Below are 17,426 nucleotides of genomic sequence, written 5' to 3' on the forward strand. Positions count from 1 at the left end.
TCTGATCCATGGAATCCAGGCTCACTCAAGCCCCTGAGGGTATAGGGAATGTCTTAGGTGATGTCTCCCCTGGCACCTCTAAAATCTATCAATGGAGGGCGGAGCAGGAAGGGTAGAGCCATATCATTCCCACCCTGTACCCAACACTTAGTTATTGAAAGGATACACATGACGTAGAGGAGAAACTGGAAAACTCTGAAAGATAACTCACTCCAGACATGCCTGTGCCTTGCCAGTTCTCATGGCCAGCCTCCGGCACACCCTCTCTGTTTCTCTGTGCTGGTCAGCCTTCCTATTTCCCCAAACCTTCCAGTCCCATTTCCTTGGTGTCTTATGGCTTTCCTAGTCCTGTGATTGTTTCTCTTTCTGCCTTTTCAAGAAAGAGTATAGCCTTAAACTCAGTGCAGAGCTGAGGCTAGCCTGGAACATTTAACCTTTCTTTCCCCTGTTTCCCAAGTGCTGAATCACAGAGGTGCTCCACTGTGGTCAGTGTGGGTCTACTACTTTTAAACCTTTGTCTCATGACTTCTTGGAAGACCAAGGATATAGAAAGTATGTGTGGGGAAACTGGGAACTGTCCAAATGCCTTTAAACCAGAATGCTCAGGATTGTTCTTTGTTGAAGTGTTTGCACAAAGACAGTTTGAAAACTGCAGGTACTTTTTAAACTGGGAGACTGAGACATCTGGCTAGGTTCACTTAATTCCTGCTAGGTGGGGGTGGAAAGGACCAAGTGTCCTTGTCCTTTATCTTGGCCTGCCCATGAAAGTAGGTGAGGACCATCATAGGTTAGGGACAACTTTTGCTCAGACTCTGTTCTAGGAAAGGGACATACAGATGGATTTTGAGCCTTGCCTGGATTAGAGGAAGGCAGTTTTAAAGAAAAAGGGATATTGAGTATGGCAAGCAGGCCGTTGTACACAGGCTGCATGCTATATTTAGAGGTGTGGCTTTAAGCTGGGTGTGGTGGCACACAACTTTGATCCCATCACTTAAGAAACACAGTTCTCTATGAATTTAAGGCCAGCCTGGTCTACATTAGAGGGTTCCTAGGCCAGCCAGAGTTACATAGTGAATGGTGGATGCCTGCCTAGCTTACGAGGAGTGCTGAATTGATCCCCAGAACTGCATAAACAAGGTAGTGAATGATGTCATCCTTAGCTGTGTAGCAAGCTGAGTCCAGCCTGGGGTTCATGAGACCCTGTTTCATAAAAGTTATGAAAATATGAAATAAATTGGTATAGTTCAAGCCTGGTGTCTTGGTAGAAGTAGAATAGTCTGAGCTATGGACCCGACTTGGTATCAAAGAACCAAAGGCCATTCACTCCATTAGGCCAGACTGTATCCTTGATTACTTAGCCTTAGGTGCAGTCATCCTTTGTCATATGTAAATGCCCTGTCAGATACAGAGGGTGGGAAAATTCAGATCAGATCATGACGGCTGATGGTTTTGATATGATCCAGGCATCTCTTTCCTAATGGCCTTTCCTAGCTGTTCCTGAAGACCGCTGACTGGGCCACTACTCAGTCTAGATCAGATGCTAGAGAGGAGCCTTCCTAGCTATGAGGGACCTTATACAATTTATTAAATAGTATGTGGCTTCCGCGTGCACAAATTGTGATGCTTGGCCAACAGGGGGCACTGTGAACAAAACACTCTTGAAAAGAAACTGTGTCTGCAGGTTCAGAGGCTAATACCGTTTATCTTGGACTAGTTCTAGCCCTCAGAAGAGCGATCCCTTGCCTACCTCTGTGTAGGAGCTAGCGTCTTGTGACTAATAATTAAAACCTTTCAGGATCTATTAACTCAGCTTCTACAAACCTAAAAGGTAAGACATCAGATGATATCTTGGACCTGTAGAAAAGCTTCCCCCCTCTTGCTGTACCTGCCTCTCTGATATCTCCAACAACGTGTCTTTCTTCTACAAAGCTATAAAAACTTCCTGAAACTGCTCCCATAATGGAACATGAAATTTGGGGTAACCTAAGTTTGTATTTCTGAGCCATGGTTAGTCAAAATGGCTCCAGGATAAACTATCTCTTGTTTTGGGGTGGTGAAGGGAGAAAAGGAAGGAAAGGAGGCAGGGAGGGAGGGGAGGGGAGGAAGGGAGGGAGAGGGAGGAAGAAAGGAGGGAGGGAAGGAGGAAGGGAGGGAGGAGGGAAGGAAGGAATAGGGGGAGGAGGGAGGGGAAGGGAGGAAGGGAGGGAGGGAAGGAGGAAGGGAGTAAAGGAAGGAGAAAGGGAGGGACAGAAGGAAGGGAAAAGGAAGGGAGGGAGAGAGGAAGAAAAACTGAATCAAGAGCTAGTCAAACTCCTAGCATGTACAAGGCTCTGGGTTCAATCCTTAGCACTGCAAACAGAAAAAGAGAATAAAAATGAAGTGCGTATATTTCTCAAAATATAAAAAAATCTTAAAAAACCTAGTTACAGTAAGAAAAGTAGAAATAGAGCCAGGCATAGTGGTACAGGTAAGGATCCTACACTGAGCCAAGAATGACGGCGATTCAGAATCCCACACCAAACCGTGCACAGGCTTCTACACTGACTCACACACAGTGACATGGATTTATAATCCCCACACTGACAAAACTGAAGCAAGAGAATCTCTAGCTCAGGGAATACCTCACAGCAGTTCTGTATGACGAGATTCTACCTCAAAAGACAAAAAGAGGAAACAAGTTGTTATGGGGGTTGGGGAGAGGGTTATTTGTCTTTAATTTTAAGTCTATCGTGTGTGGTGATACATACCTATAATCCAAGTACTCATAAGGCTGAGTCTGGAGTACCTAAGGGTTCAACACTGGTCACACAGTGGCCCCCATCTCAAAACAGAACCAGAAAGATTTAGATGAACTGCACATTAGTGAAGGCAGGAACACCTCCTCAGTAGCCAGCCACTCTCTCCTGGCATCCTGTCTAGTTATATTGTATATTGTATACAATGTTATACATTGTACATCCCATTTGTCTACCAAGTGTCTCGGCATCCACTGTGCCAGGCACAATAACATGGTAAGCTTACAGTTTGAAAATTTTTATCTCTTTATCCGAGTGTTTTTTTTTCTCTTTTTTTTTTCTTCTGGAGTATTCCATTTCTAGACTTCTGTTTCTGGCTATAAAGAGAAGAGATGGTGGCAGAGAGAGGTGTTGAGAATTTGTAACCCCTGGTAACATATCTAAAATGCATGCTGGCACAAGTCACAGGAGATAACAGTTTGGAAGACTTACTTCTTATTCTTACCCTCCACCCTTACCTGGTGTCCAGGGATCAAACTCAGGTTGCCAGGCCCCTTTATCTTCTAAGCAATCTCGATAAGCCTACTCTGATTCCCTTGATTTGTTTTGCTTTGTTTTTGAGAGTGTTACTAGATAGTGGAGGCCTGCACGGTTCAGCCCAGGTTAGCTCTGAACTTGTAGCAATTCTGTTGAGCCAGCTGATCTAGCTGCACCTGCTGTTTGATGTTTCTTTGCAGTGCTGGGAATTGAGCCTAGGCCCTCTAACATACTAGGACAGTGCTCTACCACTAGTCAGTAGCCCCAGTCCAAACTGTCACCCATCCCCACCCCAAGCCTTGGTGAAGGGGCCCAGAGCCTTATATGTATTTGCTTAGGTAAGCTCTGAAGCTCTTTGTTTTCTAAGATTGAGTGATTGATTGATTGATTGATTGATTGATTGATTGATTTAAAGCACACTGGAGACACAGCAGAAGAGGGCATCAGATTTCATTACAGATGGTTGTGAGCCACCATGTGGTTGCTGGGATTTGAACTCAGGTCCTCTGGAAGAGCAATCAGTGCTCTTAACCACTGAGCTATCTCTCTAGCCTGCTACTGTTTTCTTAAACAAGAAACATACCAGCTTCTGGAGGGATAAGAGCCAGAGGGACTGGGGTGTCACCCTGCTCCCCACTGTGCAGAATGAGTCAGTGGAAATGAAGAAGTTTGAGTTAGCATTATGCTCAGGGGTCACAGAAGGATAGTAAATGAAGTGTTCTCTCTCTCTCTCTCTCTCTCTCTCTCTCTCTCTCTCTCTCTCTCTCTCTCTCTCCCCCTCCCTCTCTCCCTCTCCCTCTCCCCTCCCTCTCCCTCACCCCTCCCCCTCTCCCCTCCCTCCCCCCTCCCTCTTCTCTCTTTTTGTAGTATTTCAAGATAAACACAACCTAATAATTTTTTTATTTTAATTTGGAAAGTGTGCAAGAGCTGAACCTCCTTTCTTGGCTCCTAACATATTCCTCCTCCACTGAAATATGTGGCATTTTGTTCCACATTTACATTTCTAAATAAATTGGCCTTCATTATTCTTGGATTCCTAACAGACAGCATGTCTAAGAATTAGTGTTTTGCATGCTGCTGCTCTGTGCGTGTTCAACAAATGACTCACTGCTATTGTCGCTGAATTAATTAGCAGGATCCCTGTGAAGATGTCAGCGTACTTGGGTAAACTAACTTTATAAAATTAGGGCTCAGTATCTTCTTGATAATTGTAACCGCATTCAGGTACCATTTGCAGTCTTAGGATTATTTAGGGAAATCATCATGAGGACCACTGCCTGCGAAGGAGTTACAACTGCACCTAGCACATAGGGGACTCTGAAGTGCCAGTAGATTTTACAATGTTATTATTTACATATTTTTTTTTTGTAGGGAGCGTACCAAGGAGACCAGCAAGTGTATACTTTAGGGAATCAGTTCTCTCTATCTGCCATGGCTTCCAGGTCTTGACCTCAGGTTGCCATGGTTACCCAGCAAAGGCTTAACCCATTAAGGTAAAATCCACTAAGCCATCTTGCTGGCTCCCTCGTTTTTGTTTTTATTTTTGTTAACGGTTCACCATATGTTAGGACAATGCTATTTCATGGGTTGTGTTTCCTTTTGGATTGGCCTTTGCCTCTCTCTTTTCCTCCCTCTCTCCTTTCTTCCTTCCTTGACTCTGCGTGTGTGTGTTTGTGTGTGTGTGTGTTTGTGTGTGTGTGTGTTACTGTTTTTATCATTTTCCTTAGAATTTTCCATAACCCTCCCCTTTGTATTTACATGTAACACAGGTGTCTCTGTCCATAAATCAAGTTTATTTTACATATATGAAGGACGTGTTTAGTTTCAGAGAGATGTCCATCTTGGCCAGAAAGAGACTAATATGGCACTGGAGCAGTTGCTGAGAACTTCACATCCTGATTGGATTGTCAGGCAGGTGGCAGTCAGAGAGAGAGAGAGAGAGAGAGAGAGAGAGAGACAGACAGACAGACAGACAGACAGACAGACAGACTGGGCTTAGTGTGTGCTTTTGAAACCCCCAAACCCACCCCCAGTAACCCACTTCCTCTGACAAGGCAATGCCTCCTAGTCCTTTCCAAACTGCTCCTCTGCTTAGTGACTAAGCGTTCCAATATATATGCGCCTTTGAGGGTGATCCTTATTCAAACCACCACACAGAAGGGAATAGGAGCCTTGCTTCTGTGCCTTTGTGCAGCTTCTCATCCTAGGTTTGCTTTGCTTAGGCAGGGATGGTCCTACATAGCAATGAGGCTTCTGTGTGCCAAGAACCTGCTTGTTTTACCTTGTCATTGCAGAATCTCTGCTTAGTTCCTTGGCTGGCACTGACAGCAGTAGACATCAGGATTGAGTGGGCATCTCTCACGGGTTCTGGGTTCTTGTGTCCCAGATCAAAACACTGAGCAGAGGCAGGGCTGTGTCATTATAAAAACAGTATACTTTCCAAGAAGGGAGTAAAAAGGAACAGGAGAAAGTTTAGAAACTCAAATGCAGCAGACACAGAAGACTGGAGACTTTGACCCAGATCCCTGGACTTCTCGGGGCTGGAGGTGGGAATTCTAAGGTTGTCTTTCTGGGGAATTTAGAAATTGTCATGGGCTAGAGAGATGGCTCAGCCCTTAAAGGCCAGGCTCACAACCAAAAATATAAGAAATGGTCATAATTTAACAGGGAAGAATTAGCTAGAATTGATTGTGCAGCCATAATCTCATTTGATAGAAATCCTTATAATTGTTGTTACATTGACGTTATAATTTCTCACATTGGTACAGAATTTGTTTTGGTGCAGATTCAGGGTTTTCATTGACATAAATTTCCTCTATTGTTACAAAAAATTTTAAAAATACAAGGCTTGGACCCAATCCTTCTATAAATGCCATTGCAAACTGATCTGAGATGATTAAACATATGAGTTAAGGCCAGATAGCAAATTCATGGCTCTGAGTCTACTGTTAGGGTGTTTTCAAGACATTTTATTAGAAATAGCTGAGAGTGGTTAATGGACAACAGTCCAGATTACTTTACATAGATAATAGATAGTTTTCAAAAATGTCAGAAATCCACAGAATGTGACATTTAATGTTATTTATCATTTTTTGAGACCTATCTGCTCCTAACAGCTCCCCTTTCATGGACTCAAAGAAGAAACTGAGCGTCTCCCTCCAGGTGAGGTTGTACATTGTGGCAAGGTAGCCACTGGGCAGAAATTGTTTATTTCTTCTACAGACCTCTACGGTTCATGTGAGAACACAAGTTACAGGATAGGACAGCTTAGTTCTGCTGAGACACAATAAGCTAGTCCTTTGTAATTCCTATTTCACCAAGTCTATCAGATGGCCCTGGGCCAGAAGGCTGAAGACTGATGCTTCAACGTGCTGCTAACAGGGGACTGTGTAGGTCCACAGCTGTCTCCACAACTTGTCTCAGTTCTAGAAGCTGTGTTAGGCTTCCTTTATTTTCAGTTGATATTGGTCATTCTCAGAATTCTGATGGGGTTGAAGACTAATTATAGTCTTATAGCCTACCAAGGCTATTTAACATTGAGAAAACTCATTTAAAAAGAGAGTTTTCAGACTATCTGAAACTAAGCCAGGACATGACAGATATAAAATAATAAGCCTTTTTAAGTAAGGATAGATGATAAAGTGTTCTATTTAATTGACAAAAATGATGGGCTAGATGTTAGATGTATCTTATTCTTTATAATTTACAAGTGGAAATAGTTGCGTTCAATTTATATTTGAGGGGAAAGAGCCTTTTAACTGGAGGAAAAGGGGGAAATGTGGGTTGATGTCTACATGTAGGTTAGGGCAAGCACAAGATAAGGCAAGGCCTGTGATTGGGCGGTGAAAAAGAAAGGCAGGCTGAGAATTTTAGAGATGGGACAGAGAGTACGGAGAGGAGAGAAGGAAGGAAGATGGTGGAAGAGGAGAATGACCCAGATCTGTGTGGCTTTAAATAGCCACAGGTAGCTATGATTATCATATAAGGGATGGATTATTACAGGACAGTCTGTCCAATCAAGGTGGGCAGCTTATATCAATATCGATTGGCTCTGAGTTCTTCGTTTGGGCATTTTGTGGGTTGAGAATTTAGTGTTACAAATCTGATTGATAAAGCCTCTAGAGTTTTGATTTTACTGGGTTACAGGGATTTGTGAGAGCTAACTTTCTAAGATGGTGGTTCACAGCATGGGGCTAGCCATGGAGGCAGCGAGACCGCTGGGGCCGGGGAGTAGCCGGTGCTGGTGTGGCATGGTGTATTCTTTTTTTATTACTTAATGCAACAGAGGTTTGTGAAGTCACGGGCATAGAGTAGGCTTTCTCATGCAGTCCAATTACGTGCAGTTCAACCAACAGTATCATTCCTCAGGTGTTTGTCTTAGCAGCATCTTAAATCTCCACCCAGGGGTATGTGCTTTGGTATGGGAGTCATGGGTCATTTTTGGACACTGGAGTGTCTCTGTACCTGTTGCAGTGACTACTACCAGTTGTCAAAATCTGGGCCACTAGGCTTCCAGCCATCCTCTTGGCCAATGGGTTTTTCCTCATATGTTAATTCAGAAGCCTCATGGTGAGGCCTTTCTGGACCTCTGTCTCTTCCTTACTCTCCATCCCCACAGCTTTAAAAAAAAAATTAAACATGTTTGTCTGTAATTTCAACATTCCAGTAGAATGAGGACAGAATACCCTGTGTTTGAGGCTAGCCTGGGCTACATATTGAGACCCTATGTCAAAAGCAGCATGCACACACACATGCGTGCATACACACACATGCGTGCATACACACACACACACACACACACACACACACACACACACACACAGACATGGAATTAGTTTTTGTCTTTTTCCTTGTTTGGACATTTCTAGCCAAATTTGTTATATGTTTTTCATCAGTCTCTTTTAAAAAACTGTTTATTGTAATTATGCGTGTGTATATTGCGTTTTAGTTAGGGTTTCCATTGCTATGCAGAGACACCAAGATCTCATAGACATCAAGGCAAATCTAATAAAGACTACATTTAATTGGGGCTGGCTTACAGGTTCAGAGGTTCAGTTCATTATCATAAAGGGGGGAGCCTGGCAGCATCCAGGCAGGCATGGTGCTGGAGGAGCTGAGAGTCCTAATCTTCATCTGAAGGCTGCTAGGAGAAGACTGGCTCCCTCCTGGTTAGGAGGAGGGTTCGTTGCCCACACCCACAGTGACACACTTCCTCCAACAAGGCCACAGCTACTCCAACAAGGCACACCTCCTAATGGTGCTACTCCCTGGGCCAAGCATATTCAAACCACCATACGGTGTGTGTGTGTGTGTGTGTGTGTGTGTGTGTGTGTGTGTGTGTGTGCACATTCCACAGTGCACAGGGAGCTCAGAGGATAATCTTGTGGAGTTACTTCTTTCCCTGCATTGTCATATCGGGTTTAGTTCTCCAGGCTAGCACGATGAGTGCCCCTACAGGGTGAGCATCTCACAGTCCTGCTTTAGTGTCATTTAGCTCGATATTAAGAGCCGAGAGATTTTTGTACTCTAGTTTCATAAGTTTATTTTTTTTAAGAATTATTTATTTTATGTATGTGAGTACATTGTAGATCTCTTCAGACACACCAGAAGAGGATATCGGATCCCATTTCAGATGGTTGCGAGCCACCATGTGGTTGCTGGGATTTGAACTCAGGACCTCTGGAAGAGCAGTCAGTGCTCTTAACTGCTGAGCCATCTCTCCAGCCCTAGTTTCATAAGTTTTACAGTTTGTATTTCTCACCTGGTCCCTGGTACAGCACGTGTAGGCTTTGGCTCCAACTGTGTGAGCCAAAGTACTCTGGAAAAAGCAGATAAACGGAGGGTGTTAGGTGTTCACAACAAGATCACGTAAGTATTTTCCCTAGAGAAGTAAGGCCTCAGATTGTCCACACCTATCAGTGTAAATCCCCTCTTTTCCCCATAAAACATTAATCCTAATATGCTTTCATGTTTAATAAAACATCTCCCCCAATTGCCAGATTAGATGTAGAGTACTGAGTAAACTTTGAACTGTAGCGCTAATGAATAACTGTTCTTTAGTATGAGTAGGTCTGAGAGTGTTTGGGCCATGCTTATAGTAAAAGAATTATTTGTTGTTTCTCTGCAGTTTAGGTTTCCTAACTTTTCCTTCACCGGCCTCTCTCCCTCTCCCTCTCCCTCTCCCCTTTCCTCTCCGCCTTCCTCCCTTCCTCCTTCCCTCCCTCTGTGTGTGAGTGTGTGTGTGAGTTTGTGTATGTGTGTGAGTTTGTGTGTGTATGTGTATGTGAGTGTGTGTGTGTGTTTGTGTGTGTGTGTGAGTTTGTGTGTGAGTGTGTGTATGTGTTCTTGTTGCTGCTTATATAGTTGGTGATCCTTCTGACTCTACTTTTCGTCTACGTCCTTCTTTAATCAGACCACCCTGCTTCATCACTGCCATCCGTCTCGTGGGCATTTCCTAGGCCTGTTGAATGGTGCCCCTTATGTGCTTTCTTCTGTCTCTGGCACTGAATGTTTCTTACTAGTGGATTCCTTGCCGTGTCCCTCTCACTAGGGAGCCCTATAGTACATTTTACACTGAATTTTTATAATACATTCTTTTTTAAAAAATAAGATTTATTTATTTATGAGTACACTGTAGCTGTCTTCATGCACACCAGAAGAGGGCATCAGATCTCATAACAGATGGTTGTGAGCCACCATGTGGTTGCTGGGAATTGAACTCAGGACCTCTGGAAGAGCAGCCAATGCTCTTAACTGCTGAGCCATCTCTCCAGCCCATGGCTGAATTTTAAATCAAGCATCACCATTTGCCAGCAGTTATTTATCTGCACTCAAAACAGTCCTCGAGTGAAGAAGACAGATGTCAACAATCCCAAACACTCTTGTCCTTCCTTATTTATGGACAGTCACACTGGGCTTCTGCCAAAACTCCTGAATTCCTTTTTACAAAGATTTACTTTATTTATAATTGCGTGTGGGGGGCGGGGGGAGGTAGCAATGTGCACACTCTACAGATGCCTGTAGAGTCCAGGAGGCTGTCAGATCCTCTGGAGAGAGAGCGTTGCAGGTGGTTCCGAACCATCTAACAAGGTCGTCTGTAAAGGCAATCTGCACTCTTCACTGCCGAGCCATCTTCCCAGCCCCTGCATTCTTCCTTAGTGGTTTATACTGGCTGGATTAGCAGATCATGGCAGAATACAAACAACAGACACAGGGAACTGTTTGAGTTCAGGGACAAATGCAGTGAGTAAATGAAAACATGTTAGCAAACTAGCTAGACCCCATCTCACGTATCTAGATGGAGTACTAACCCTAATAACAGTAGCTGCAACAGAGTTGAGTGGGGACACAGAGACATGGAAATCAAACGCCTGCCCTCGGAGCCCTGGGGCCACTGTGTTCACACAGCTCTAACGGATGATACGTTCTCCAGAGGCACAAAAGTGGCAACACTTGTGTCATAGAACCGTTAAATCATCCAGTGGAAGGGAGACTTAGGGCCATTTTGTTAGTAAAAGTAGACAGTTATCCTCACCAAAAGACAGAGAACACAATAGTGGTTCATGATCCTTAATTACAAGTTTATTGGCCTCGTGAACTGTTGACGTCAGGTGCTCAGTAGGGCTTTTGGAAAGAGTTCTCTTTGCAATTGTTTAGTGTCTTAGAGATAAGTCCTCTCTGTAGCCTAGGCTAACCTCAAACCTGCAGTCCTCTGGTACCCGGAGTGTTGAAATTACAGGTATATTCTGCCGTGCATGATAGAACTTTCCTCTTGACCTGTTTGTGTCTGGGTTTTTTTTTTTTTTTTTATCAATTCTTTGTGATTTTCACATCATGGACCCCAGTCCCCTCATATTCCTTTGCCCTTGCAAACTTTCCTCGAAAATAAAATACACAAAAAATAAGCAAAGAACAACACCCCCCCCCAAAACCGGAAGCCTAGGAAACATCTCACTGTGGAAGATATACTGTGTCACAGTGTGACTGGCAGTATGCAACACTGGCCACAGATTTTCACTCGCGAGTGAAGTCACGCTTTACTCATTGAAGTAAGTCACTGGTCTGGTTCACAATCTCTGGCTTCTATGACATCATCAATATTGGATCCTCACCAGGACTCTTCCTGGCTACCCTGTTGATGTCCTGTGTCTTAGTGTTTTACTGCTGTGAACAGACACCATGACCAAGGCAAGTCTTATAAGGACAGCATTTAATTGAGGCTGGCTTACAGGTTCAGAGGTTCAGTCCGTCATCATCAAGATGGGAGCATGGCAGTGTCCAGGCAGGCATGGTGCAGGAGGAGCTGAGAGTTCTACATCTTGTTCTGAAGGCTGCTAACAGAATACTCACTTCCAGGCAGCGAGGACTAGGGTATTATTATTATTATTTTATTTATTTTTTTTTTTTTTGGAGCTGGGGACCGAACCCAGGGCCTTGTGCTTGCTAGGCAAGCGCTCTACCACTGAGCTAAATCCCCGACCCCAGGACTAGGGTATTATAGCCCATGCCCACAGTGACACACCAACTCCAACAAGGCCACATCTCCTTTTTTTTTTTTTTTTTCTTTTTTTTTCGGAGCTGGGGACCGAACCCAGGGCCTTGTGCTTGCTAGGCAAGTGCTCTACCACTGAGCTAAATCCCCAACCCCTAAGGCCACATCTCCTAATAGTGCTAATCCCTGACCCAAGCATATACAAACCACCACATCCTGTGTCAGGAAATCCTGCAGCTTGGGAATAACAGTACTGGCCCTTTCAGCATATTTCACAGATGATATAGATTTTGGGATGGGCCAACTCAGAGCCCTGGATCTGAGCCCTATTAGTAGCTGAGCTCAGCCTGCTCTCCCTTATCTGCACTGCCAGGGCGAGTGCTCCAGCACTGCCCTGGTGAGCCCACCCAATGCCTCCATTGGCAGGAGGCAGGGCCAGCCCTCCTGCTCTCACACTCTTGGGGCTGGCTCACCTGTACCTCACTATCAGGGGCAGCTCTACTGTGTTGCTGAGGTGAGGCAAAGGGTCCACTCTCCTGAGCGTTATAGCTGATGAGAGTCAGGGCCAGCTCTCTCGACGGCTGGAGGTGGCAAGGGGAGTGAACATCATCTCTGCATCTATGCTATCCCACAAGGCATGAGTAGCAGGATCAGCTCTCCCATACTCACACCCACCCCCTCAGCCCCTGCCTGCCCTACCACCAGGGTCAACCTATTGTGCTGCCTGGGTGAGGTATAGGACCTGCTCTCCTGAATGCTGCCACCGGTGAGAAATGGGTCAAGCTTTCGAGAGCACTGCATCCAGTGGGGGTGGGGCCAGTCATGCACAGCTCTTGGACATCCACGTGGTCCCTGGCAGCTGCTCAGACCCTGCGTTCTCTACTGGTAATATGAGCCACAGATATCAAGACAGACACCTGCTGCTGCATAGCCACGGACTCAGACATGGCCCTCAGTGGAAGCCCAGGCTGGGACCTCATCATGGCTCCGGGTGGCAGGTTACTCCTCTCCACCCTTGAGTCTCCAGTTTCATCTTTCTTCATAATGCTCAAGCTGCTCCACTTCTCTCTCTCCCCTTTGACCAACACTTACTCATACATTGTGATGGCCTCTGCTGCATGCTGGCCACGTGGTTGGTGGGCCCCAGGGTGACATCCTCTATCTGTGCTTTGTGGCATGGCTTGAGTGGGTGTCTATGCCCTGGCTGTGCTGTGCCCTGGAGGACAGGTATGTGAATAGCATAGCAGTCTGCAGGTCCCTGTCTTCCTCCTCCTGCGGTGCACTACCCACATTTGATTTGATTTGAATTTTATGATTCCTAGCCATAAGACAGCTTTGGCCACCAAATCAGGCATCAGGCTAGGATGAGCAAAGGACTGCCATCTGCTGTGGCCCTGAGAGCACCACCACCACCAACAAGGTGTCTCTTTGTCCATTGCCAGAGGGGTTGTGTCTGTCTTTATATTATGACTGCTTTGCTCTGTGCTTACGGTTTTTCTTCGGGGTGCTTGTCTTTATCACGGCTAGAATGGCCAGTAGCTATGACTGCAAGCATTGGTTTTGTCCGAAATGGAGTATTACGATGGAGTCCACATTTGCAGCAGTACTGTAGTGCTCGGAATGCAGGCAAGCATCACTGTACTCATCTGAGGCACAGAAGGCTTAGTGACAACCAGGGCTTATAAAAAAAAAGTTTCATGGTTGCCTTGTCTAGATTACATGCTCATTCATGAACCAACATAGAGCTAAGCCAGGATCACACGGTGGGACTGAGCCCAGTCACATATGAGCGTGCTTGGAAGATGGACGATGGAGGAGGATTCCCCAAGAGAAGTAAGAGTGCGATTTAGCTGAAAAGTGGAAGAAGTTGGATCAGCCGGAATTTCTACGTCTACTGTAAAGAGATCACGCGGTCACACACACACGTTTTTACAAGCGAGAAAAATGAGATTTCAGTCAGGTGACTGGATTTTAGATTGGATCGTTTAACACATGGGCGAATGTTCATTGCAGCATTAAGCATGGACCGGAAATTCACTTGAGCTCATTGTCTCTTCTCTATGTAGTTCCCACGTCTCAGGACTGGCCTTACTCCCCATCTCTACTGCCCAGTCTTCTGCAGAGTCTGAGTCCTTGAGTTTTGTCTTCTCAGGCCCCTCCGGGGTCTTGAAGTCTCCAGCTTCCAGTGGCTGTATTAGCTTGCTAAGCCTGTGTGACGGTTTGTGTATGCTGAGGTTCAGTCCATTATCATCATGGCAGGAAGCATGGCAGCATCCAGGCAGGCACGGCGCTGGGGGAGCTGAGAGTTCTACATCTGGTTCCGAAGGCAAACAGAAGACTGAATCTCTCAGGAAGCTACAAGGAGGGTCTCAAAGCCCACTCTCACAGTGACACACTTCCTCCAACAAGGCCACGCCTCCTAATAGTGCCACCCCCTGGGCCAATCATATTCAAACCATCACAATGGGATCACAAAGAACACCTAAGTCTTGGAGATTTCAGTCAAGAATACTTCTCCCTTGGGACAACTTTTGAGTTATCAAAATCCATTCAAAGTGGGTTGGGGATGTATGCTATGCTGTAATCCTGGTGCTTGGAGGGTAGAAGGATTGTGAGCTCAAGGCCATCCTTAGATATATAGCATATTTGAGGTCAGCATGGGCTATAAGAGACTCTGCCCCCTTCCCCACAAAAGACTGGGGATATAGGTTAGTTGGTACAGTGCTTGCCTGGCATGCAGAAAATTGGGTGTGGTGCTATATATCTGTACTTTTAGCACTTGGGAGGTAGAAGCAAGAGGTTCAGAAGTTCAGGGTCATCCTTAGCTACATAAGGGTTTGAAGAGTAGGATACAAAACAAAAATGAGGCAAGAAAGGTCTCTCTTCTTCTCCCTCCCATCTCCCTCTCTCTCTCTCTCTCTCTCTCTCTCTCTCTCTCTCTCTCTCTCTCCCCCACTCCCTCTCCCTCTCCCTCTCCCTCTCCCTCTCTCTCTCTCTCTCCCCCACTCCCTCTCCCTCTCCCTCTCCCTCTCCCTCTCCCTCTCCCTCTCTCACTCCCTCTCCCTCTCTCACTCCCTCTCCCTCTCCCCCTCCCTCCCTCCCTGCCTGCCTACTCCAGTCAGGTTTTCTTTCTCTCTCTCTCATCTACATATACTAGACACACCCTTTTCCGTTGCACACCACACCGCAGCCCTTCAATCTCTTCCATTAGAACTGTCCCTGTGAGGGGCCCTTCTGCTGAGTTTCTGTTACATCTCTTCATGGTCAAGGATAGAAGGTCTATCAAAACTCTCCACCTTACAGATTAGCGTTGGGGCAGGGAGCCCTTAAATCACTTGCCTGCACCATACAATCCTTTAGGAGGTATTCTGTTTCCCAAAACGGTTCAGCACTGTTCAGAGTGTGCATCATGACGCCTATAAATCAGATGAGTGGATTGAATAGGGGACCTTAAGGGTCATCGATTTTAAGTCCTTTATTTGAGAAAAAGAAAGAAAATGCAAGGATGATTAAAGAAAAAAGTAATGGCAGAAACCTTAAAGAAAAGGCAGGTCCATGATTCCACTGGGAAGTCATCGAAGGGGAGGGCGAGCCCCCAAAAAGCACTTTCCTCTACTAAGTCACCAGCCTGGAAGTAAGCTGTATTTTTCCCCCAACAGTTTTAATCAGTTTCTGTATGACTTTTCATTTATCCATCTCTAGCTGGAGGCAGCATGATGTCGCTCAGGGACAACAATAGGCCTTAGATCTCATTTTCAGGACTTGTTAGCTGTGTGGGTTTAGACGAGTCAATTAATTGTAGGACCTCAGTCTCTGCTGTAAAAGAATGAAAGTAGTTCTAATTTCTGGTGGGTTGTTGTGAGCATTACGTGAGTTAATCACTGTAAAATGGTCAGGTCACCTTGTGGATGCTATTAAGCCCGGCTAAGATTAGCTACTGTCCGTTAGGAGTGGTAGCACTGCCTGTACTCTATTCTATGATGTAAGCACGGTGATCAGGAATCCAAAGTCATCCTTGGCTGCAAATCAAGTCTGAGACCAGTCTGGGCCCCATGAGACCCCGACTCATAAAACAACCAACCAACAGAAACATAGATGAGGTCCCTAATGGAGAGAAAAAAAGGCCCCAGTGAGGAGCATGTTTGTCCGTATTTTCTGACGCATGCTTCTGTGTTGTCTAGAAGTCCCTAACAGGTCACTCATGGGCATGTATGAGTCTTTATCATATGAAAGAGTGGATGAATGCACACAGGTCATACAAATGTATGAATGCATGTGTGGATGACTGTGTGTGATCTGTGATAAAAAGCAGGTCCTGACTGGGTGGCAACCTTTAGTTTATATACTTCCCCATGGGATGGATTTGGTTTAGGAATTCCTGTCGCCGTCAACATCCCTCAAGTTCTTGTTCATCTTTCCAGGCTGCGGCTCCATGAAGAAAAGGTTATTAAAGATAGACGGCACCATCTCAAAACCTACCCAAACTGCTTTGTTGCAAAAGAACTCATCGACTGGCTCATTGAGCACAAGGAGGCCTCTGACCGAGAGACGGCGATAAAACTCATGCAGAAATTAGCTGACCGGGGCATCATTCATCACGGTGAGTGAGGTGTCACTGTCATGGTGTCTGGAGAGAAAATGATAGGCGAGAATTCTACCACTGAACCACCAAGGCTGGGCTGGAGAGGAAGTGAAGACCTGTGAAGAAGTAAGAGGAAGGAGTGCTGGCATACGCAGAGGCAGGAGAATCTGGAGTTCAAGGCTTGGCTAAATCCTTGGCTAAGTTTATGAGTTTGAAGCCAGTCTGGGCTATGTGAGACCCTGTCTCTACAAGATCAAGTGTTAGAGAGTGCACAGACATTTTACTTTAAGTTATCTCCTTAGTACCTCTTCCCAATCACATCCTTCCTCCGAGAGGTACTTGGGTTATATACTTTTCTAGACTGTGTGTCATATTTGAGCCTTCATGTAGATGCATGTTTACTCTTTGCAGTTTGACCAGCAATGCTGTCTGTTGAATTCACCAGTGTCGATAGTCTATTTCTCTGAAAAATAATTTTTTTATATTAGCAGGCAAACCACAAGGTTTCTACATCATATCTCATAAATGTGGGCCATTGTAATTTGTTACCATAGATGCCCCTCCCGTTTGTACCTGTCCCCACTCCACCACTGACTGAGTCTTCTCCCTCTGAGTTAGTTGCCCACATCTGTCTTCTCATCAGACATATTCATGATCTTCTCTATTTCTACCTCCCTTAAGAGCTCTTCCCTGATACCAAGATCCTTATCGCCGGCTGTTCATTATGCTGTTGTATGCATAGTGTGCCATGTATGGGCCACTGTAACCTTATCTACTAGGTCAAGGGACATTTAGGTTGTCTATAAGTCTTGGCTGTTATTCTCTGTCTTAGTCACTGACTACTGTTGTGAAGAGACACCATGACCAAGGCAACTATTCTGAAAAAAAGCCTTTAAAGTGGGCTTGCTTACAGTTTTAGAGGGTTTGTCTATGATCATCATGGCCGGTAGTGAGAAAACCTGGTACTAAGAACTCTGTTACATCCTGATCAGCAGGTGAAAGGAATAGAGATGGACACTAGCCTTTTGAAACCTAAAAGCCCATCCCCGAGTGACATGCCTTCTCTAAGGTCACACCTCCC

At 45.3% G+C, this 17,426-nt stretch overlaps 1 protein-coding gene across 2 annotated transcripts in view; it reads left to right on the forward strand.

The window, feature by feature from the left end:
- Deptor (DEP domain containing MTOR-interacting protein) overlaps positions 1-17,426 on the forward strand; it is a 153,243-nt gene that overhangs the window by 30,796 nt on the left and 105,021 nt on the right. Inside the window, 1 exon segment of one of the 2 annotated variants that reach the window (NM_001427213.1) lies at positions 16,185-16,363. The exons of the other annotated variant lie outside the window; for it this stretch is intronic. Coding sequence (NP_001414142.1) covers positions 16,185-16,363 — 179 coding nt within the window. 2 annotated transcript variants of the gene reach the window in all.

The sequence above is a fragment of the Rattus norvegicus genome, chromosome 7, assembly GCF_021556685.1.
Source record: "Rattus norvegicus strain SHRSP/BbbUtx chromosome 7, alternate assembly SHRSP_T2T, whole genome shotgun sequence".
NCBI classification, from domain to species: Eukaryota; Metazoa; Chordata; class Mammalia; order Rodentia; family Muridae; genus Rattus; species Rattus norvegicus.